The following is a 17438-nucleotide window of genomic DNA, read 5'->3' as shown; positions in this document are numbered from 1 at the left end:
TTATACCACAGCCAGGTGCTTTTGGAAATCCCCACCCTTGTTCTCCACATGGCAAACTGCAGAGCATTATCCGCTATATCAGGTAACAGGTATGGAACATGTTTTCCTGTAATCTTTCCCTGGGCATCAGAAAGACTGAACTATCAGCTTAGTACAACTGATTTACCTTGGAAAGCAAAAATACCCCTTCAGTGTTCACATGCAGTTCCTCTTCGCATTAACGTTAGCGATTAGTGTAAGCATTAAGGGAGAAGTGACCCATCGCACCATGTGATTGAATAACTAATGGGAGTCACATAAATATAGTGATGGCAGAATAGACCCCTAAATGAAAGAAATATGGAAAACCCCTTGTATATCAGGCAACAATCTGTGGGGTGTGCTGAGGTGTATGTGCATATCCTATAATTAGACTAAATTAACAGAAGACTAAATTGTAACGGTTAGCCCCAGTCCTGAGTAAAGGGCAGCGAGGTGACCCTCCACCCCAAGGAAAGCACAGTCCCACTTCAAACTCCCATTCACTGTGGTCTCCCTGGCTCTATACTCAAGGGCAGTCCATGGGCTACTCTGTCCTTCGGAGCACAAGCTGTCCCTGAGGTGACCATAAAGTGCTAGATGACAAAAGGTTTGTTAGTTGTGTAGAGCTTGCTGAGGATTTGGGGATCTCTCGATAAAAGGCGCTAGATCATACAACCATAGGGTTAGAAGGGACTGCAAAGGTCATCTCGCCTAACCCCCCAAGCAATATATGCAGGCAAGCAGAGTTCCTGCACTTCTCTGAGGAGATTATATAAAAAAAAAATTCCCCTCTCACCCCTATGGGTGGTATGTGTCTTCCTCAACCTTGGGTCCTCTACCAGAGGCCTGGGAGTTTGAGGGTTCTGCGCAGTATCTTAGCTGTTCCTAGCACTGCACTCTTCTGGACAGAGAGCTCTGATGTTGTTCCTGGGATCTGTTGGAGCCACTCACCCAGCTTAGGAGTCACAGCCCCGAGTGCTCCTACCACCACTGGGACCACTTTGGCCTTCACTTTCCACATCCTCTCTAGTTCCTCTTTCAGGCCCTGGTACTTCTCCAGCTTCTCATATTCCTTCTTCCTGATGTTGCTGTCACTTGGCACTGCTATATCTATCACCACCGCTGTCTTCTGCTCCTTGTCTATTATATATATATATAGACACACACACTGTATGAACTCTTTAAGGAGCTTTGGCTTTCTCGGTAACTTAAACACTTAGACTTCAGCCTAAGTTTTCTTCCCCAAGCTTGGCCAAACATAAAGTTTTTCAATGCATGACTTCTGTCCCAGGCCTTAATTCGCTCAGCTCCTGGGAAAGAGAACCCAACCCCTCTCATACCCTGATTGGAGCTAACAGAATCTACCTGTTAGTATGACTCAGCAATGGTTACACTGCAGGTCTCACCTGATAAGATGACTCAGCAGAAGAGCCCTGCATCCCCAAATCTGCCATTCAGCTCCAATATAATAAAGATAAGAGTCTGCCATTCTGCTACACAATAATAAAGACCATATTTTCAAGAGTGCCTTCTAAATTTATCCCAGCAGTGTGTGCGCAAGTTTCAGGGGACCAACGTATAACTCTTCAAATAATCTGGTTTCTACGTTTTCAATGTAAGACCGTGTGACCTTATTGTTGTATAATTTTATACCTTTAGCCATTCATCCAAGTTATTTACTCCATATGCTATTTGATCACCCTTCACACTTCATCTCCCTAATTATACATATGGGTAAATAGAGACGCAGATATCTGCCTATCTCCACACATGAAATTTTGGCAGAGTTCACATATAGTCATTTATCATCCAGTCTCTTTATTTTAATTAATCTTCAGTATTATAACTCAACATTTTAGCTCATGCTTTCCAAAATGAGTGAAGATTTCCATTTCCTCCATTAAAACAGTTCTAGTCAAGTAACAAACTGAGGGATATCACCTGACATTTTTCAGAATTGATGGATTATTTCCACTGAAGTATTGCATGTCTAAAATTGCATCACTTCCTCTTGGAACCACTAACAGTGAGAAAGCGCAAGCATACGTTTAGAAATTCACTTAAAATGACTACTTTCTACTGGGAGTTTTTGTGCAGCTAGAATACTGTTAGCTTGGGTTTAGGCACTTTCAAAAGAATGTTTCTAGGGCCGGCTGGAAAACAACAATTCCATATCACACACAAAAAAATTCAAGGTTTTGAAAATTGTTTTTTGTTCCAGTGCAGAATGAAAATAAGACCTTTCAAATTTTTACATGAAAAAACAAAGAAAAGAAAAAGTCATGCTTGATAGCCAGGGCAATCACTTGGGATGTGGGAAATCCCTCCTTCAAATCCCTGCTCTGCCTACTTTGGAACAGGGACTTGAACCTGGGTCTCCCACATCCCATGTGAGCGTACATGGGCTGTAAATCCTGGAATGGTCATTAATCATACATCAGCACAATGCAAACAAGCTATATTTGATATTTACATCCCCCTTTCCAGTAGCAACAGCTTCACCTGAAGAAGTGGAATGAAACAAGAGCATGGCAGAAAAACTAATCCTAGTTACGATTTACTCATACAGCCAGCACGTCCGTCACGGAGCAACCTAACAGAGCTAGGACAGCAACAACTGCAATGTGATTAACACTTGGCTGCAGAATTCCTAAACCACTAGGGTTACTATAGCAATAGGAAGTGCAGTTATGAAAAAGCCTGTAGCATTGCTGCCATCCTGCTGTGAGCCAGAGGTATAGTACATCCAAGTTTTGATGTAGAAAGCACAATATGTGCACCCAAACTTAATATATTATCTTAGTTCTTAGCTAAGCTGCTAATTGTGCGATGCCTGATTTCACTCTTGCATGCCTGAGCAACATTGATTTAGTTGGGGATTGGTCCTGCTTTGAGCAGGGGGTTGGACTAGATGACCTCCTGAGGTCCCTTCCAACCCTGATATTCAATGATTCTTGTGAATGCTGACATTTCACATAAGCCTATGCTTAAATACATTGTGTAACGCTGCACTACAGGCCTCCTGTTGCACAAATAAAATAGATAACACGTCACCACAATGTACTAGGAGTTTGGTATCGAATTTAAGATGAGATTGTAGTGATTAATGTGAGATAAACATATTAGCTAAAGTTTTCAAGACATGGCTCAGTCCATTCCATTAGATTTCTAAATAAGAGAGGCATGATTTGCCAAAAAATGCTCAGCAATAAAGCTAATGACAGCGACAAGCACTCAGCACTTCGGGGGGAAGAAAACAGTCAACTCTGATACCTAAATGTGGATGTAGGATCAGAGTTCATCTATGACTAGAGATCATCTTTTCTGACTTCCTGCACATCACAGGCCCCTCTACCCCACCAGTCATCCCTGGATTAGACAAAATCAGTACAGCCCTCGGGAGCTTAAACTACTGTGTGCCACAGTCAGAGACTAGAAGGGACCATGGTGCGCCAATGTCAAAGGCTCCTGCAATAGCAGGGAATTGATTTGGTGAGATATAGCCACTATAATAGTAAGCACAGGCAGGGCAGGTTTAAAATGGTAGCCATTTTAATTAACTTCATATATTTCCTCTCATTTCTCCTAGGTGGCTAAGCAGCTACAGCCTTCCGTCATCTGGATTGGAGACGCAGAAAAAACATTCTACAAAAAAGTGCCGAAGTCTGAAAAAGAGGTGAGGGGCTCCTGTTTGATTATAATTTCACATACTGTGGTAGACCTGACCCAAAGGAACAGGGGCATTTCCCAGCTTAACGTGAACCACTACAACCAGACCTGCCAATGCTCACTGTATAATAGCTTGCCTCACTCTTACTTTTTTAAAGAAAGTCTCATGACCGCTCACAAATTCTTGAAGAAGTCACCTAAACTGGCCTTATTTAAAAGTAATTTGCCCAGTGCTCATGGCACAGCGAGAGAAACAACAATGAAAGAAAAATGAGACCTAAAAAAGATAAAGGAAGAAACTAAGACTTAAGACAAGCTTAAATTATTCAGCTTTATTTATCAATAATAAAGGAATACGGACAAATCTGCACTGTAAAAACCAAGCCTATAGGTCAAAGAGTTAACAGATTTTTATTTACCTCCTGGAATTTCTGTTTTAATTACTTTCTTTCCCTTCCATGATCAGTAATTTCCCACTAGTAAAGAAAAGGAAAAAAAAAAAACCATCCGGAAACACAGTTTCATATAAAGCAACTTGTACAACAGCAAACAGGGTCACATGTGAAATATTCGTTCAATTCACAAAGCTTTCAGGACTTCAGCCACAATTGATTCTTTTGATTCTCTGTCAAACGGAACCATTTATTTATTTAATTTTTTTAAAAGGTAGCTTGTTTTTTTTTGTCAAGGTACAAATGCAATATTTTTAAGATACTGATGACACACTAACTGTCTTAGATTAGCCTGTCATTTCACAAGCTGTTTAGAGTGCTTATTTTGACTTGCATATGTGGCGATTTATGCCCTCTGGTGGCTGACATACCATATTGAAAGCAACTAATTCTCCAATCTTGGTTGCAACTACTATTGTAAAGAAGACTATGGGACAAATACCACCTTCAGCGTTCATAGCCTTTGTCTATTGGCTTTATTAGCAGCAGTCTGTGCACATCTAAGACAGGTTTCAGAGTAGCAGCCGTGTTAGTCTGTATCCGCAAAAAAAACAGGAGCACTTGTGGCACCTTAGAGACTAACACATTTATTTGAGCATAAGCTTTCGTGGGCTACAGCCAACTTCTTTGGACACATAGAATGGGCTATCTTGATTATCACTATAAAAGTTTTTTTTCTCCTGCTGACAACAGTTCATCTTAAGTAATTAGCCTCTTAGAGTTGATTGGGCAACTCCCACCTTTGTGTTCTGTCTGTATATATATCTCCTCACTATATGTTCTATTCTATGTGTCCGATGAAGTGGGCTATAGCCCAAGAAAACTTATGCTCAAATAAATGTTAGTCTCTAAGGTGCCACAAGTACTCCTGTTCTTTTTTCATCTAAGGACAGAATTTTGCCCTTGTATCACTTCCAAAACACAATGCTAGGGATAGTTCTATAAATCACACTCCGATCTTTTCACATTTAGTGGAAATTCATGCATTTTCCTTGACTGAAATAGATGGGCTCCAGGGCTGAGCTCACTTGTCTCTAGTCCCACTGCTACACAAATAGCACAAGCTGTATCCAGCATTCTGAACCAGCTAAAGGAGTCTATAGTCCTCCTAACAGCATTAACAAGCAGTCTGAGCAGGCCTCAGTGAGGGAACCCCCAACAGTAATGACAGCATAGAGAAAGAGGAATCAAGGAAGACAGGTAACAGAAAGCAGAAAGGTAGCTGGAGATGGTAAGCTAAATTCTGCCTTGGGATACAGTCAATGAGAGCCAATTGAACACCTCCCCAGGAAATGACTGTGGCACAATGGCTTAGACTGTGATAATAGAAAACCTTATATTTTGTGTCAAGTATCAGAGGGGTAGCCGTGTTTGTCTGGATCTGTAAAAGCAGCAGAGTCCTGTGGCACCTTATAGTCTGACAGACTTATTGGAGCATGAGCTTTCGTGGGGAAATACCCACTTCGTCGGATGCATGTGTATTCACCCACAAAAGCTCATGCTCCAATAGTCTGTTAGTCTATAAGGTGCCACAGGATTCTTTTCTGCTTTTATATTTTGTGGAAGGCCTATTATAAAACTGGTCTCCACTGCCCTCCTCTTTTCAGGGTCAGCCCTTTCCTGCCTTCCCAGAATTGACAGCCAGACAGTCAAGTATTAAATCTGTCATGATAACCCAGTTGCTAATGGGCAAGCAGTACGGTCAGAACCTGGGGCACCTTCACAATACATCCCACATTCTCCATTCCAGATTTAGAAGACAGCTGAAACCCCTGGGGACCCTGTTCAACAGCCTTTCCTGCTACAGACATTTTTCTTTTAAAGTGAATGGGAGTATTATTAGCTTTCGGTATATATCCCTACAATACAATGGACATGCATTACTTTCAAATACACAACAGGAGCTGTAGACACACTAATGCCAAAATGGCTTTCTAGGCTTCACACTGGAGCGGTGAATGTAGGCAGTGTTGGGGGGTTGGCACTAGGACAGTCATTTAGATTTAAAAAATAAGATTCTTAAGTGTAACTGACTCTAGATCAATGGAAATACAGAAAGCTATTACCACTATCAAAAAGTGGATTGCTCAAAATGTAATGGCTGAATTAGGACTTACCACAAAGAGCAGAGGAAAGAACAGGGGAGAATTTTGTTGTTGTTTTTGGTTAATTATCTGACAATTCCTGTTGCCAAGATACCCTTCCCAGTAGAAGGGATATATTAGCAGCCTATAAACCAGGAACTCTAACCAGCAGTAATAGTTTAACCTCTAACATTTATTTCAGCAAAGTGCTAATTTTGGAACCTAATTAGTGCCATTTAATAATGATAATTCTCTCAAACAACAGTTTTCATTTTCAAAACACTATACTCACATTAAGGACTCCTTTCAACATCCTTATAAGATAGGCAAGTAAAAATACAAATGTCTTCCTAAATATTCGGCAGTTGTGCAGCTAGTGTGAATTGGCTATAAACCCTTTTCAACACAACTGTGTGTGGCCAATCCTCACCGGTAGCACAAACTTTTATTTTAACAAGTGCTTTCAGGGATACTCTGGCTAGGAGGAACAGGGCCAGAGAAGTGAAATCTCTCACCAAAGGCTACCTAACTAATCAGTGGCAAAGCTGGGGTAAAGAACTCAGAAGATTGTTTGAAGTCCTTATTTCAGACCATTAAACTGTGTTGCCCACTAATACTTCAGTTCTAATATTATTAAGCAATTGGCAATCTAATAAACTAGACTCTTCTACCTTAATTGAATTGGTTCGTTAGCACTGACCTCCCCGCCCCACTTGATAAGGCAACTCCCATCTTTTCATATGCTGTGTATTTATACCTCTCTACTGTATTTTCCACTCCATGCATCTGATGAAGTGGGTTTTAGCCCACAAAAGCTTATGCCCAAATAAATTTTTTGTCTCTAAGGTGCCACAAGGAGTCCTTGTTGTTCAGACTCTCAGTGCAACGTTGAAGAATTACTTAGAAAAAGAGAGATTATATGTATATTTATCTAACTAAACTAGAAGAAAATGATATTTCCTCTTCCCCTTGATTGTTTGGAGTTCTCTTTCATTTCTAATTTCTCCTCCTTTGTACTCTTTAATCCAAAGAATAGGCATTTCCCTCCTTTCAGCAACTGCTGATACAAGCAGATGAAAAACTTTGCCTGGCAAGGGCATTCACAGGGCAGGATATAGTCCATCCTTGAAACTCAGATACCTCAGACTACAGCGTCTCCTTTGTATTTGCACTATGGAAGGCTGAATCCAGAGCTAAGTTAAGGTCTCCCATGTTGCAGCCTGACATACAGTGAAACAAGGAGACAAAGTAAAATGTTCAGAAGACCCAAAAGTGACTTGGGAGCCTAAGACTCATCGACTTTCAATAGATTTGGGCTCCCAGTGCCTAGAGGCCAGATTTTCAAAGGTATTTTGAAAATCACATTACGTGTCTAAGAATGAAACTCTCATTGGTGCATAACACCCATTGAGGTCAAAGTGCTTTTGAAAATCCCTTTGGGTGCTTAAATATCTTTAAATATTGGGCCCTAAGTGTTTTTTAAAAATAGAACTTAGGCTCTCAAGTCACTTAGGCCCTTTTTAAATGTTTACTCCAATCCATTGCTTTGCAGATTATTTTTTTAATCTACATGCATCAGTTTATGAATTTTAAAGATACAGTAAGACCACAGCATCATATAAACTCTGCAGGGTCCTGCTCGTTAGCGATATAATATCAGTGATGAAATTTATTTGCAATAGTACTTATATGACTGCAAACTAAGTTTACACAGCCAAGTGTTTAAGTTTATGAACTTGGAGCCTTGCTAAGCTAAAACCATGGCGGAATGTGAGGAACCCACTTATCTCCTTGAAAACACAGCTGCTTGTTTGTAAATCTAGATATCCAAGATACAAGAGCAAACATTACAAATCCTAGCAGTTTTCTTGGTATTAAAATTAACCAAGTACACTGATATTATCCAGCTGATATTAAGGGATTTAAAAAAAAAAAGAGCTAGCTTCCTTCCTTCCAATTAGTCAGTGCCTGCAGATGAAACAGGGAAACACTGGAAGTCAAAGTCACAAATTCATAATAGAAATTAAGTGCTGACTCAACCTGCAATAGCCAGACTTGACCCAAGAGACAAAAGCTTAACTTAGTCCCACTTATGCTGAGTATCTCTTCTATTTACATTAAGTGTAAAGGTAAGTGTACCTCTAACAGAGAGCCATAAAGCCATAAAGCTTTCCTTATATAGAGCATTCAGAAGGTGTTATTTTAGCACAGTTCTTTCACCTGCCTAACTCTAAAGGCTGGGTGCTAACATTTCAGGTTTTTTCCATATATCTCTCTGCTCCTGAAGATGGAACCTAAACGTCTGAAGAAGAATCTCCCCAAAATCCTGAAGAGTTTGAAAGCAGAGGACAGAGTCCTGGTTGTAGGGACTACCCAACGTCCCTTTGATGCCGACCTCCAACCTTTCTGCAAAGTTTACAAAAAAATCCTTCTGATTCCCAGGCCAGACTATGCTTCAAGATTTGGCAAGTATATTAAATCATTATGGCAGATCAAGATGAGCTGTTTATATTAAAACATGCTAAAGAAATAACATGCCACAGGAGGGATGACTTTATCTGGCTATTGTCAAAAATATGATTTAACCTGAACTCAAACACTGTGTGCACCTAGGCACCTGAGATTTTCAGTTAACATTATGGTATAAGACACGCTAAAAAAAAATATGTCTCAAAAATGAAGAAAAAAAGTTTTGTTCTCCAGTGGCTATACTTCATTTTATGTATATCGGTTTAAGATACATTGAATCTGGACTTGACAAGAACCCATCTGGGTGCTCATTTTTATTTTTAACCCAACTTTTTACAGGAAGTAGAGTCTGAATGGCTATTATTTCTAACTGGGTTCCACATTTTAAAGAACATAATTAGGTTCTATTGATAAATGGTTTCATTTTTGGAAGATTGTGTTTTATCACTATCAAAAATCCTTTTTTTAGGTTTATAGATCAACTTTAAGATTCCAAGGCAAACTTGGCAGATGCCAGAAAATTCACCATTAAGATTTAAGCCCTTCATTCATCTCATACTTCTCTGCAGCCCTCCACTCTTCCCCTTGCCACGCACACGCCCAAAACAAAATATTATCTTCAAACGTGAATTTCCTGGGGTCTTGATTCCTTGAAATCTTAACAGTTGCTTGTTATTTACCCATTCATAGTGGCTATCAATTCTGTGAGCGCTCACGCCATTTAAAACCACAAACGACAATCAAATAGACATTTTAAAAGACTTGCCAAACTCCACAGCAATCTGCTCCCCAACATTCACTCCTGAGTCCCACTAGCTATTGGTCAGATCATCTCTCTTCCCTTGATATCTTGGCACAGCTGTGAGCAGCTGAGGCAGGTAAGTGGATAGCTGCCTGATTGGAATGGGAAGGGACTGGTAGCAGAGCATTCTCAGTGATGTGTTTTCATCTTTTGAAATCACTTCCCCATGGTTCAGAAGAGCCCAGACTTGGTGACTTTCAAAACCACAAAGGCTATTTAGGTTAATTTAGGTCAATTTGGGTTGAATTACAGACCCCAGGGAACTTAATAGGCCAATCAGTCCCCCTTTGCACTCCTGAAAAAGTCTGGAATGAGGTGCTGTGGTGAACTAGAGGTCTAAAACTAAGGCTTTTTTATCAGACTCCTCACTGAGGATATCCTGCCACCAATCCCCTCCTATCTGAGCCAGGAGCTGTTAGCATAAGCACTTCAGCTGCTCACAATTGCTAAGACAACAGTCTTTCTTCATACAATTTTATCACTTGTGGTTGAAGTTCCAGGCAGAATTAAAACAAACCACTTAAGTCCCAGCTGTACCACAATTAGTCATTTTGGGGCACTCGTTTACAACATGATTGTGCCTCAAACAAAGTACACAGGTTTGCCTCATGCATTTACCAAATTACCAACTCATACAACAGCTCTGTGAAGCCCAGCCTTGTACCACCATTCAGGAGCTTGCTCACCGCAGTTTGGTGCACAAAACAGCAGCTTTTTAACTGTGTTAAGGGCTAGTCTGTTTCAACTCTGTCCCACATGCCATCATTTCCATAGTGCAGATGGAACACTGGCCTCTAGACAGGACTAGACTGTATGACAACAGTAGGACATGCATGCTGCAGTCCTGACAAGTTGATAACAGATAAGGTTCTTCTTAAGTTAGGGGAGTGGGATGTGGCTAGGATGTGGAGAAAGGAGATGGAAGAAAGTGAGTTTGAATAGTTCAGATAAGCCACTGGGAGCTTAACCTCCATTTTATGGGTTTTACTCATCATTAATTTAGAATCCAAAGGAGAGTTATAACCAAAAGGGATTAAATCCTTAATCTTAGCATGCAAAGAAAAGTCACCACTGTCCAAATTTTAAGGTAGATAAAATTTAGGCCTTAATTATTTAACACTGCCCCTTTAAAATTATCACACACATTTTCACCAAACAGTAAGTTTATTCTTGAGATCAGACCGACAAACTGTAGGAAATCTTGCAACATGCTAGAGTGCTTTCTTGGTGCCAAGCACCCTTAACTCCCTAGCATGAGGAACTCCACACCTATCATGGCCAGTCCCCCAGTCTGAGAATCCAATTGAATTTTTATAGCTGATTTCTAATAGCCATGCATTCATAACTACAGATGCCCAATTTTCGCATGTAGCCTGTAACCCTTCTACTTTTCTACAGCACAAGATCTTTCATTTATACCCAGTAGGGGTACAGCAAACACACAATGGCACTCATTACATCTGGAGATCTGATATTAGTCATGATGTGCATCAATTTCTCTTCTTATCCATGATCCTGGCTTGAAGTGGAAGCTAAGCTGCACAGCACAGGGAAACACAAAATAAATGTTCACCGCTGCATGTATCAATTTCCCTATTATGAATCAGTGATTCAGCCGATAGTTATTGAGAGTAGGTATAAATCAAGTTGAAGAACGCTGATTTCTAGAATGAAAAACGAAGTCAGTGGGTATGAGTAAAAGTCCATAATATCTACATTACAATAGAAGGAAAGGTGATGCAGTTTTTCTCTTACACAAAGACTATTACTAGATGCTGCATCAGTCTCATAATTGTAACTCTCCCCACGCATATTATTATGCCATGTACCGTGTCTTCAAACACAGATCACTCATGTGGCACAAACTGCACTACCATACTACACTGCTACAATTTCAATCCTCTATATGCAGTTTGTCTAAGTCAATATTTTCACTTTTCAGACAAAGAAAATATTTTTTAAAAGACTTTCTAGGGAGACGTTTAAGAATCTGTGGAACCTATGGTTGTATAAAGCTTGTAAACAGCATGACTTTGGGATATATGTGTTACAGTACAAAGGGTGAAGGATGTTAGTCTTATTTATTATGATATTTTTGTGGCACCCACACAGCGCTAGGCACTTTCTAAATCTGAAAAATATGGTCCCTGTCCTCCAGAGTTTGCAAGCTAAAAGACAAAGGCATGAGATTAATGCACCTTAGTATTTACAGAAGGAGCCCTATGCCTGCAAAGACATACACATATTATTTTAAATATGTGCCCAAGTCTTTGGAGGCTCCGGGCCTTAGACACCTAAAGTGTAGTAGTGAGCTATTGACTGTAGTGGAAGCTGCCGGCTAAGCACCTATTAAAATCATGCCATGGATGTAAGTGTCTAACTTTAGGCACCCTGGTTTAAAAATCTGGCCACATTATCTGTATGCATGTATACAGACACACACATATATACAGAGTAGATGAAAATGTGCTTATTTTAATTGTGTATTTCCCCCATATGTACAGGGTGCATTTCCCCCATATGTACAGGGTGATATATATAGATATATATAGAGATATATATAGATATATATCTCAAATCTTTTGGTTTTGCTGATTGTATTGATGTCCTGTGTTTTCATTTTCCTTCTCAGAAAGAACCTTAGGTTCAAAGCGATTAGCCAGGTCACTCAGATTGCTTTTCCAACTCCTTAATACATGTTTTTGGGTTTCTCTTCCCTCTCCTGTTGATGATGAACAGTCTTATGGAAACACATCATCCTGCAGAATGGAGGGGCTGTCACCAAATCACTGAGCATAAGTTGCCTAGCAAAGGTTTCTGATGGTTTCACCCAGGGACACATCGTTTATGCAGTGCAAACTGTCCTCAGTGAACGACGCCTCAGGCAGATGACTAACAAGCCACTGACAGCTGCTGAATTCCTGAGTTCCCTGGCCAGGCAGGACCCAGTGTACAAAGAGGAAGAAGAAACATATAAGGTGAAATTAACATCTACATAAACAATGCTCCTTTCATTCTCCCTTTCAGTGTTCTCACTCACCTCCCACAGGTACGTCCTCTAACTACAACCAAAACATGACCTGCTACAGACTAGCTGTAGTAAGCTGCATCTTAGAACGTGTCTGCACCTGAACAGGATTGGTGCTGAGTGTCTCTCTGGGTTAAAGCCATTGTGTCTGCTAATTGCTCATGCTGTCCTCTCTGCTGTACAAGAGGCTCAGCCCTACAACATACTGAGCAAAGGTGAAGGCAATGGATGTTGAGAATACCCTGCACCGTTCTGGACAGGGCCCTTACACTGCAACCAATAGCAGAGCGTAACGCCTGGTCTACACTAGGGGGGAATGGGGAGATCAATCTAAGATACACAACTTCAGCTACGAGAATAGCGTAGCTTAAGTCAACGTATCTTACATCGACTTAGATTGACTTACTTCACGTCCTCGCGGTGCAAGATCGACGGCCGCCGCTCCCCTGTCAACTCCACTTCCACCTCCTGCAGCGGTGGAGTTCCGGAGTCAACGGGGAGCGTGTTCGGGGATCGATTTATCACGTCTAGATGAGACACGATAAATCGGTCCTCGGTAGATCAATCACTACCCTCCGATCCGGCAGGTAGTGTAGATGTACCTTAAGTGCCCCTCTCTGCCGCTCATTTCTCCTACATTCACACAATCAAATATTATGTAGGCTAGAAGGGGGAACTTTTAACAGCTGTCAGTGCTGCAGTCTGGTTTTCTTTCTTTACTTCTCCAGCAACAAGCAGTGTAGAGTTCCCAGCAACTTCGACACACAAAAATGACTGAACCACTGATCACCTGAGGCTATAAACCCAGCCACTGGTTGGCTGGATTGCTCTCAAGAGACATGTATGTCTCTCTCTAACTTCTAATCTCAGCTTGGTGCAGACACTCCCCCAGTTAGTTGAACAGTCTCCAATTTCTATTTAGAAACTTTTGGCTCTATGAATATGGTCAGTGCTTGTATTATTTGGCATTTTAGTCTTTTTGCTCACCCTTACTATCTGTCCAGTATCTTACCTCAAGGTGTGATTAATATTTCAGCGTTGTATCACAGCAGGAAAAATTCATTCCCAATACCAAGAAGCAATCCACTTATGCCCTGAAATATGAGGCCTGATATTTGTTGTTACTTTTGAACTGAGGGCTTGTCTACATTACCCGCTGGATCGACGGGCAGTGATCGATCCAGCAGGGATCAATTGATCGCCTGTAGTCCAGATGCAATAAATCGATTGCTGAGCGCTCTTCTGTCGACTCTGGTACTCCACCGGAGTGAGAAGGGAAGCGGAGTTGATGGGGGAGTGTCTGCTGTTGATTTACCACAGTGAAGACACCATGGTGAATAAATCTAAGTATGTCGACTTCAGCTACAGTTGTGTAATTTAGATCATTCCCTCCCCCGCCCCCCAGTGTAGCCCAGAGCTGAAACAGCAGGTGTTATTCCTATGAACATAACTGCACAGCGCAAAGTACGCTGACAACAATCAAATAATTTTGAATCTAGCTAAAGTATTTCCCTCACTATCCTATGGCAATGATTCTTTGCATTAACTATATCCTTCTTTCAAATGTATTTCCTTCTATCTCTTTTAAATCTGTTTCCTTTAAATGTCAGGTAGTGTAGCCCCGGTTCTTGTGTCATGGCCCAGAGGAACTGATTGCCAAAATGGCTTGCACTCTAACATTCAGAGATCACTCCTAGCTTTCTTTTTCATGTTAATTAATTCAGGTCTTTTAATCTCTCCTCACATGGAAGCAGCTGGCCCCTGAGCCTCTAATCATTTTCATTGCTCTTTGCTGGACCTTTTGTATTGCTTTGTCCTTTTTGAAGTGACATGACTAAAACTTAAAGCAGTATTCAAAGTGAGGATTAATACGCTGATGAATCTTTGATTTCTATTCACTCTGAACATGAATCTCCCTATTTGACATGCGGTTATGTTCTGCCACTGTTCCCCAAATGAATATAAATAATGGAAAATGGTGATAATAGGATTTCTTAAATTCAGTTATACACACCCATTTAAAAAGTGACCTAGTTACTGCACCTATCTGACACAAAATACTTAAGTAGAAACAAACAGATCACCTTATTGGATCAATCAATTCTCCAGCATCCTCTCCCTGATAGCAGTCAGTACAAGATACTTCAGAGAAAGGTGCAAGAAAACCTATACTGATAATTATAGATCAGCATGCCCCCAGGGGAAGTTCTTTCTTAACTCAAGGAAGTCATTTGTTGGCTTATGCCCTGAAACTTCAGGGTTCAAATCTCTTATAAACAGAAATCTAACCATGTATCTTATTATTCATTAGAGAAAATCTAATCTGGTTTGCACTCTTGCTAAGCAGTTGGCTTCAGTAATATCTTGGAGCAGTTCCCCTAGTTGCAGAATCTGAGAAGAAACTATCATGGAGACATGCCAGTAAATAGGCTAATAATTTAATTAAACTGAATATACAGAAGTAAGGAAAAGGAAACAACGGATGACACCAACAGCAGTAGGGATTGGTCCTGCTCTGAGAAGGGGGTTGGACTAGATGACCTCCTGAGGTCCCTTCCAACCCTAATATTCTGTGATTCTATGACACTGGAAATCATTAACCACACCTTGCCACATAAGGCAAGGCCTTTGCTAGCAATATGGAGAGCGGGTTGGAGTAGGTCTCAATATTCCCTCACATTTACCATGTACTGCCACATTGTTTAGTTAGTCCTTAATAAGCTGGTCCTAAGAGTTCCATCACCATGCAGAATTTCTTCAGAGAAGTCTAACAGCCCGACGGTTTCAAGACGCAACCCCACAAAAGTTTGTGCTAGCCCACAATGTACGTGCACCATCACTAGTCCCTTCTGCCCAACCCTCACACCACGTACAGTAAAGTACAGCCTAACTATTCAAACCCACCTAGTTTTGGGTGAGATTTGGTATAATGCAGAGTCAGCAGAGGGGGTAAGATAGAGAGGTTTGAAGAATATGTATTCAGTTAAATCAGAATAGTTAGATTGTGCATCACAACATCGTAGCTGTTCTACAACCAGTTGGCCATTTTGCTACTGATGCATTTTGTTTACCTGTTTAAGGCATTTAATCCACAAAACACTACAAGCCTCAACAGAGTGAACACCGTTGTGAATGGAGATAATGTAGGTGTAAGTGGGAATGGAGAGGAGTAGAGAGAGATGAGAGTTGACTTAAGTAGGACTCTGAGGTGAGAGGCAGAAGTCAAGACATCAGAATACTGGTCCTTAGGCTTCTGAGAGGGGAAAAGTCAAATTCATTCCTAGCATAACAAAAGAGATGAACACAGTTAACAGCTTTTTCATCGTGCACATCAATATCTAGTCTCATCTTGAGCTACACAAGGGACCATGACATTGTTAATACAGACACGCACACTTCAAGTTTGGGAAAAGGTTATTTCCCATGCACAAGTGATTTTCAAATATTACCGGTTCAGCCATTTTAAATTATTTTAACATATCCCAGAGAGGCCTGCTTGACATTGCAGTCCAAGAGCTTTGCAAATTTGCAAAGCAACCAAAACAAAACCATTTACAAGACACAGGACTGTGAACAAGCACATGAAACCAATAAACAACTTTTGAAAAATCATGATTTAACTCTTCCACTGAAATTAAAAACAACTGAACAGATTTCAAGAACTACCAAAAAATATGCTCTTTATACTGCCAAGTTTCACATCAGAAGTAATTTTGACAAGAGCTACATATCCTTGAAAATAGGGTTAATCGTGAAGTTCTAACACTCCCATAACTATAGCAACACAAGTGGCACAGCTAAGTGTTCATGTTAATGAGGGATTCCGAAAGCAGATGATTGCTACACTCCTTGTTATAATGGTGTTCTCAAGAGTTCTGAGGATCTTGTTTCAGCTTCTCCACAAGCCAACCCGAATTGTAAGGTTTTTGTTAGGAACACTTCATCGTACGTGCAAAAGTTACTTAAATGTTCTTTCATGCTTTTTTCCGCCCCTCTCACCACTTATTTGATTCTCCAGGTTTGGTATGCCAAGACACCTCTGGGGAAAGCACGAGCCAGAGCACTGCTGGAAGGTGAGGAAGTGGGAAAAGGAAAAGGAAAAGGAAAGGATAAAGGGGGAAAGAAGGGAGGAAAGAAAGGGAAAAAGAAGAAAAAGTAATTTATTTCCTTGAGGACATCTCATCTGGGAATACATCACAGGAAGCTTATTGATCTATTTCTCTGAAGAGGGATGAGGACATTAGAGACAACATACACAAAAATCTGTGGCCAGCTCCGGAGGAAGGCTATATTTCTAAGTGTGTTCCATGAAAACAAAAAGTTGCAAATAGGACAAGACACCAGTGTGACATTTAATTCCCACAAGATTAAGAGCTAATGACCACTGACTTTCTCAAGCATCATTTATTCTAAAGAGTTTTTTTAAGAATTACTTAGGACTATATCATACCATCAAGTTTTTAGGCAAAACTCCTTATTGATTTCAATGAGGAATTTTGTGTAAAAACTGATGTCGTGTTAAGAGCCTTTAATTATTTACTTTTATTTTATTAACCTAGATGCTTTGTAAAACTAACTACTTTCCATACCTGTACGTCTAGTGTATTCTAATTCCCAATAAAACAGTTATAAAGGCTCTTTTTAATTTTTCTCTGACCATGGGTTGTTACCAAGCACTTAATATAGGCTACCATAGGCTGACCAACATTTAGTTACAGAAGCATGTACATATTCACATGAGAACCAGCACAGCACTTTATCTTTCTACAAATGGCATCATGCACAAACATTCACAGATACAAATGTTAGCAGAGAACACATTAAAAGACTCATACGCAGAGGAACTTCACTTGGATGGCATTTATTTCAAAGAGCGGTTGTGAATCCTGTTTTATGATATTTGATTAGCTCAA

General features: G+C 40.4%; 1 protein-coding gene across 3 annotated transcripts in view; it reads left to right on the top strand.

Annotated features, from left to right (window-relative positions):
* The window catches only part of DRC11 (dynein regulatory complex subunit 11), a 156961-nt gene extending 139808 nt beyond the window's left edge, over nucleotides 1-17153 (top strand). For all 3 annotated transcript variants that reach the window (XM_032800046.1, XM_032800047.1, XM_032800045.1), the window contains 4 exons: nucleotides 3611-3697; nucleotides 8514-8691; nucleotides 12237-12475; nucleotides 16544-17153. In XM_032800046.1, coding sequence (XP_032655937.1) covers nucleotides 3611-3697; nucleotides 8514-8691; nucleotides 12237-12475; nucleotides 16544-16684 — 645 coding nt within the window. In that variant the 3' untranslated portion in view covers nucleotides 16685-17153. The remainder of the gene's footprint in view (nucleotides 1-3610; nucleotides 3698-8513; nucleotides 8692-12236; nucleotides 12476-16543) is intronic.
* Nucleotides 17154-17438: the final 285 nt, after the last annotated feature.

Source organism: Chelonoidis abingdonii, chromosome 10 (genome assembly GCF_003597395.2).
Source record: "Chelonoidis abingdonii isolate Lonesome George chromosome 10, CheloAbing_2.0, whole genome shotgun sequence".
Classification (NCBI taxonomy): Eukaryota; Metazoa; Chordata; order Testudines; family Testudinidae; genus Chelonoidis; species Chelonoidis abingdonii.
The sequence above is the reverse complement of the archived record's forward strand: the minus strand, read 5'-3'. Positions and strand labels throughout refer to the sequence as shown.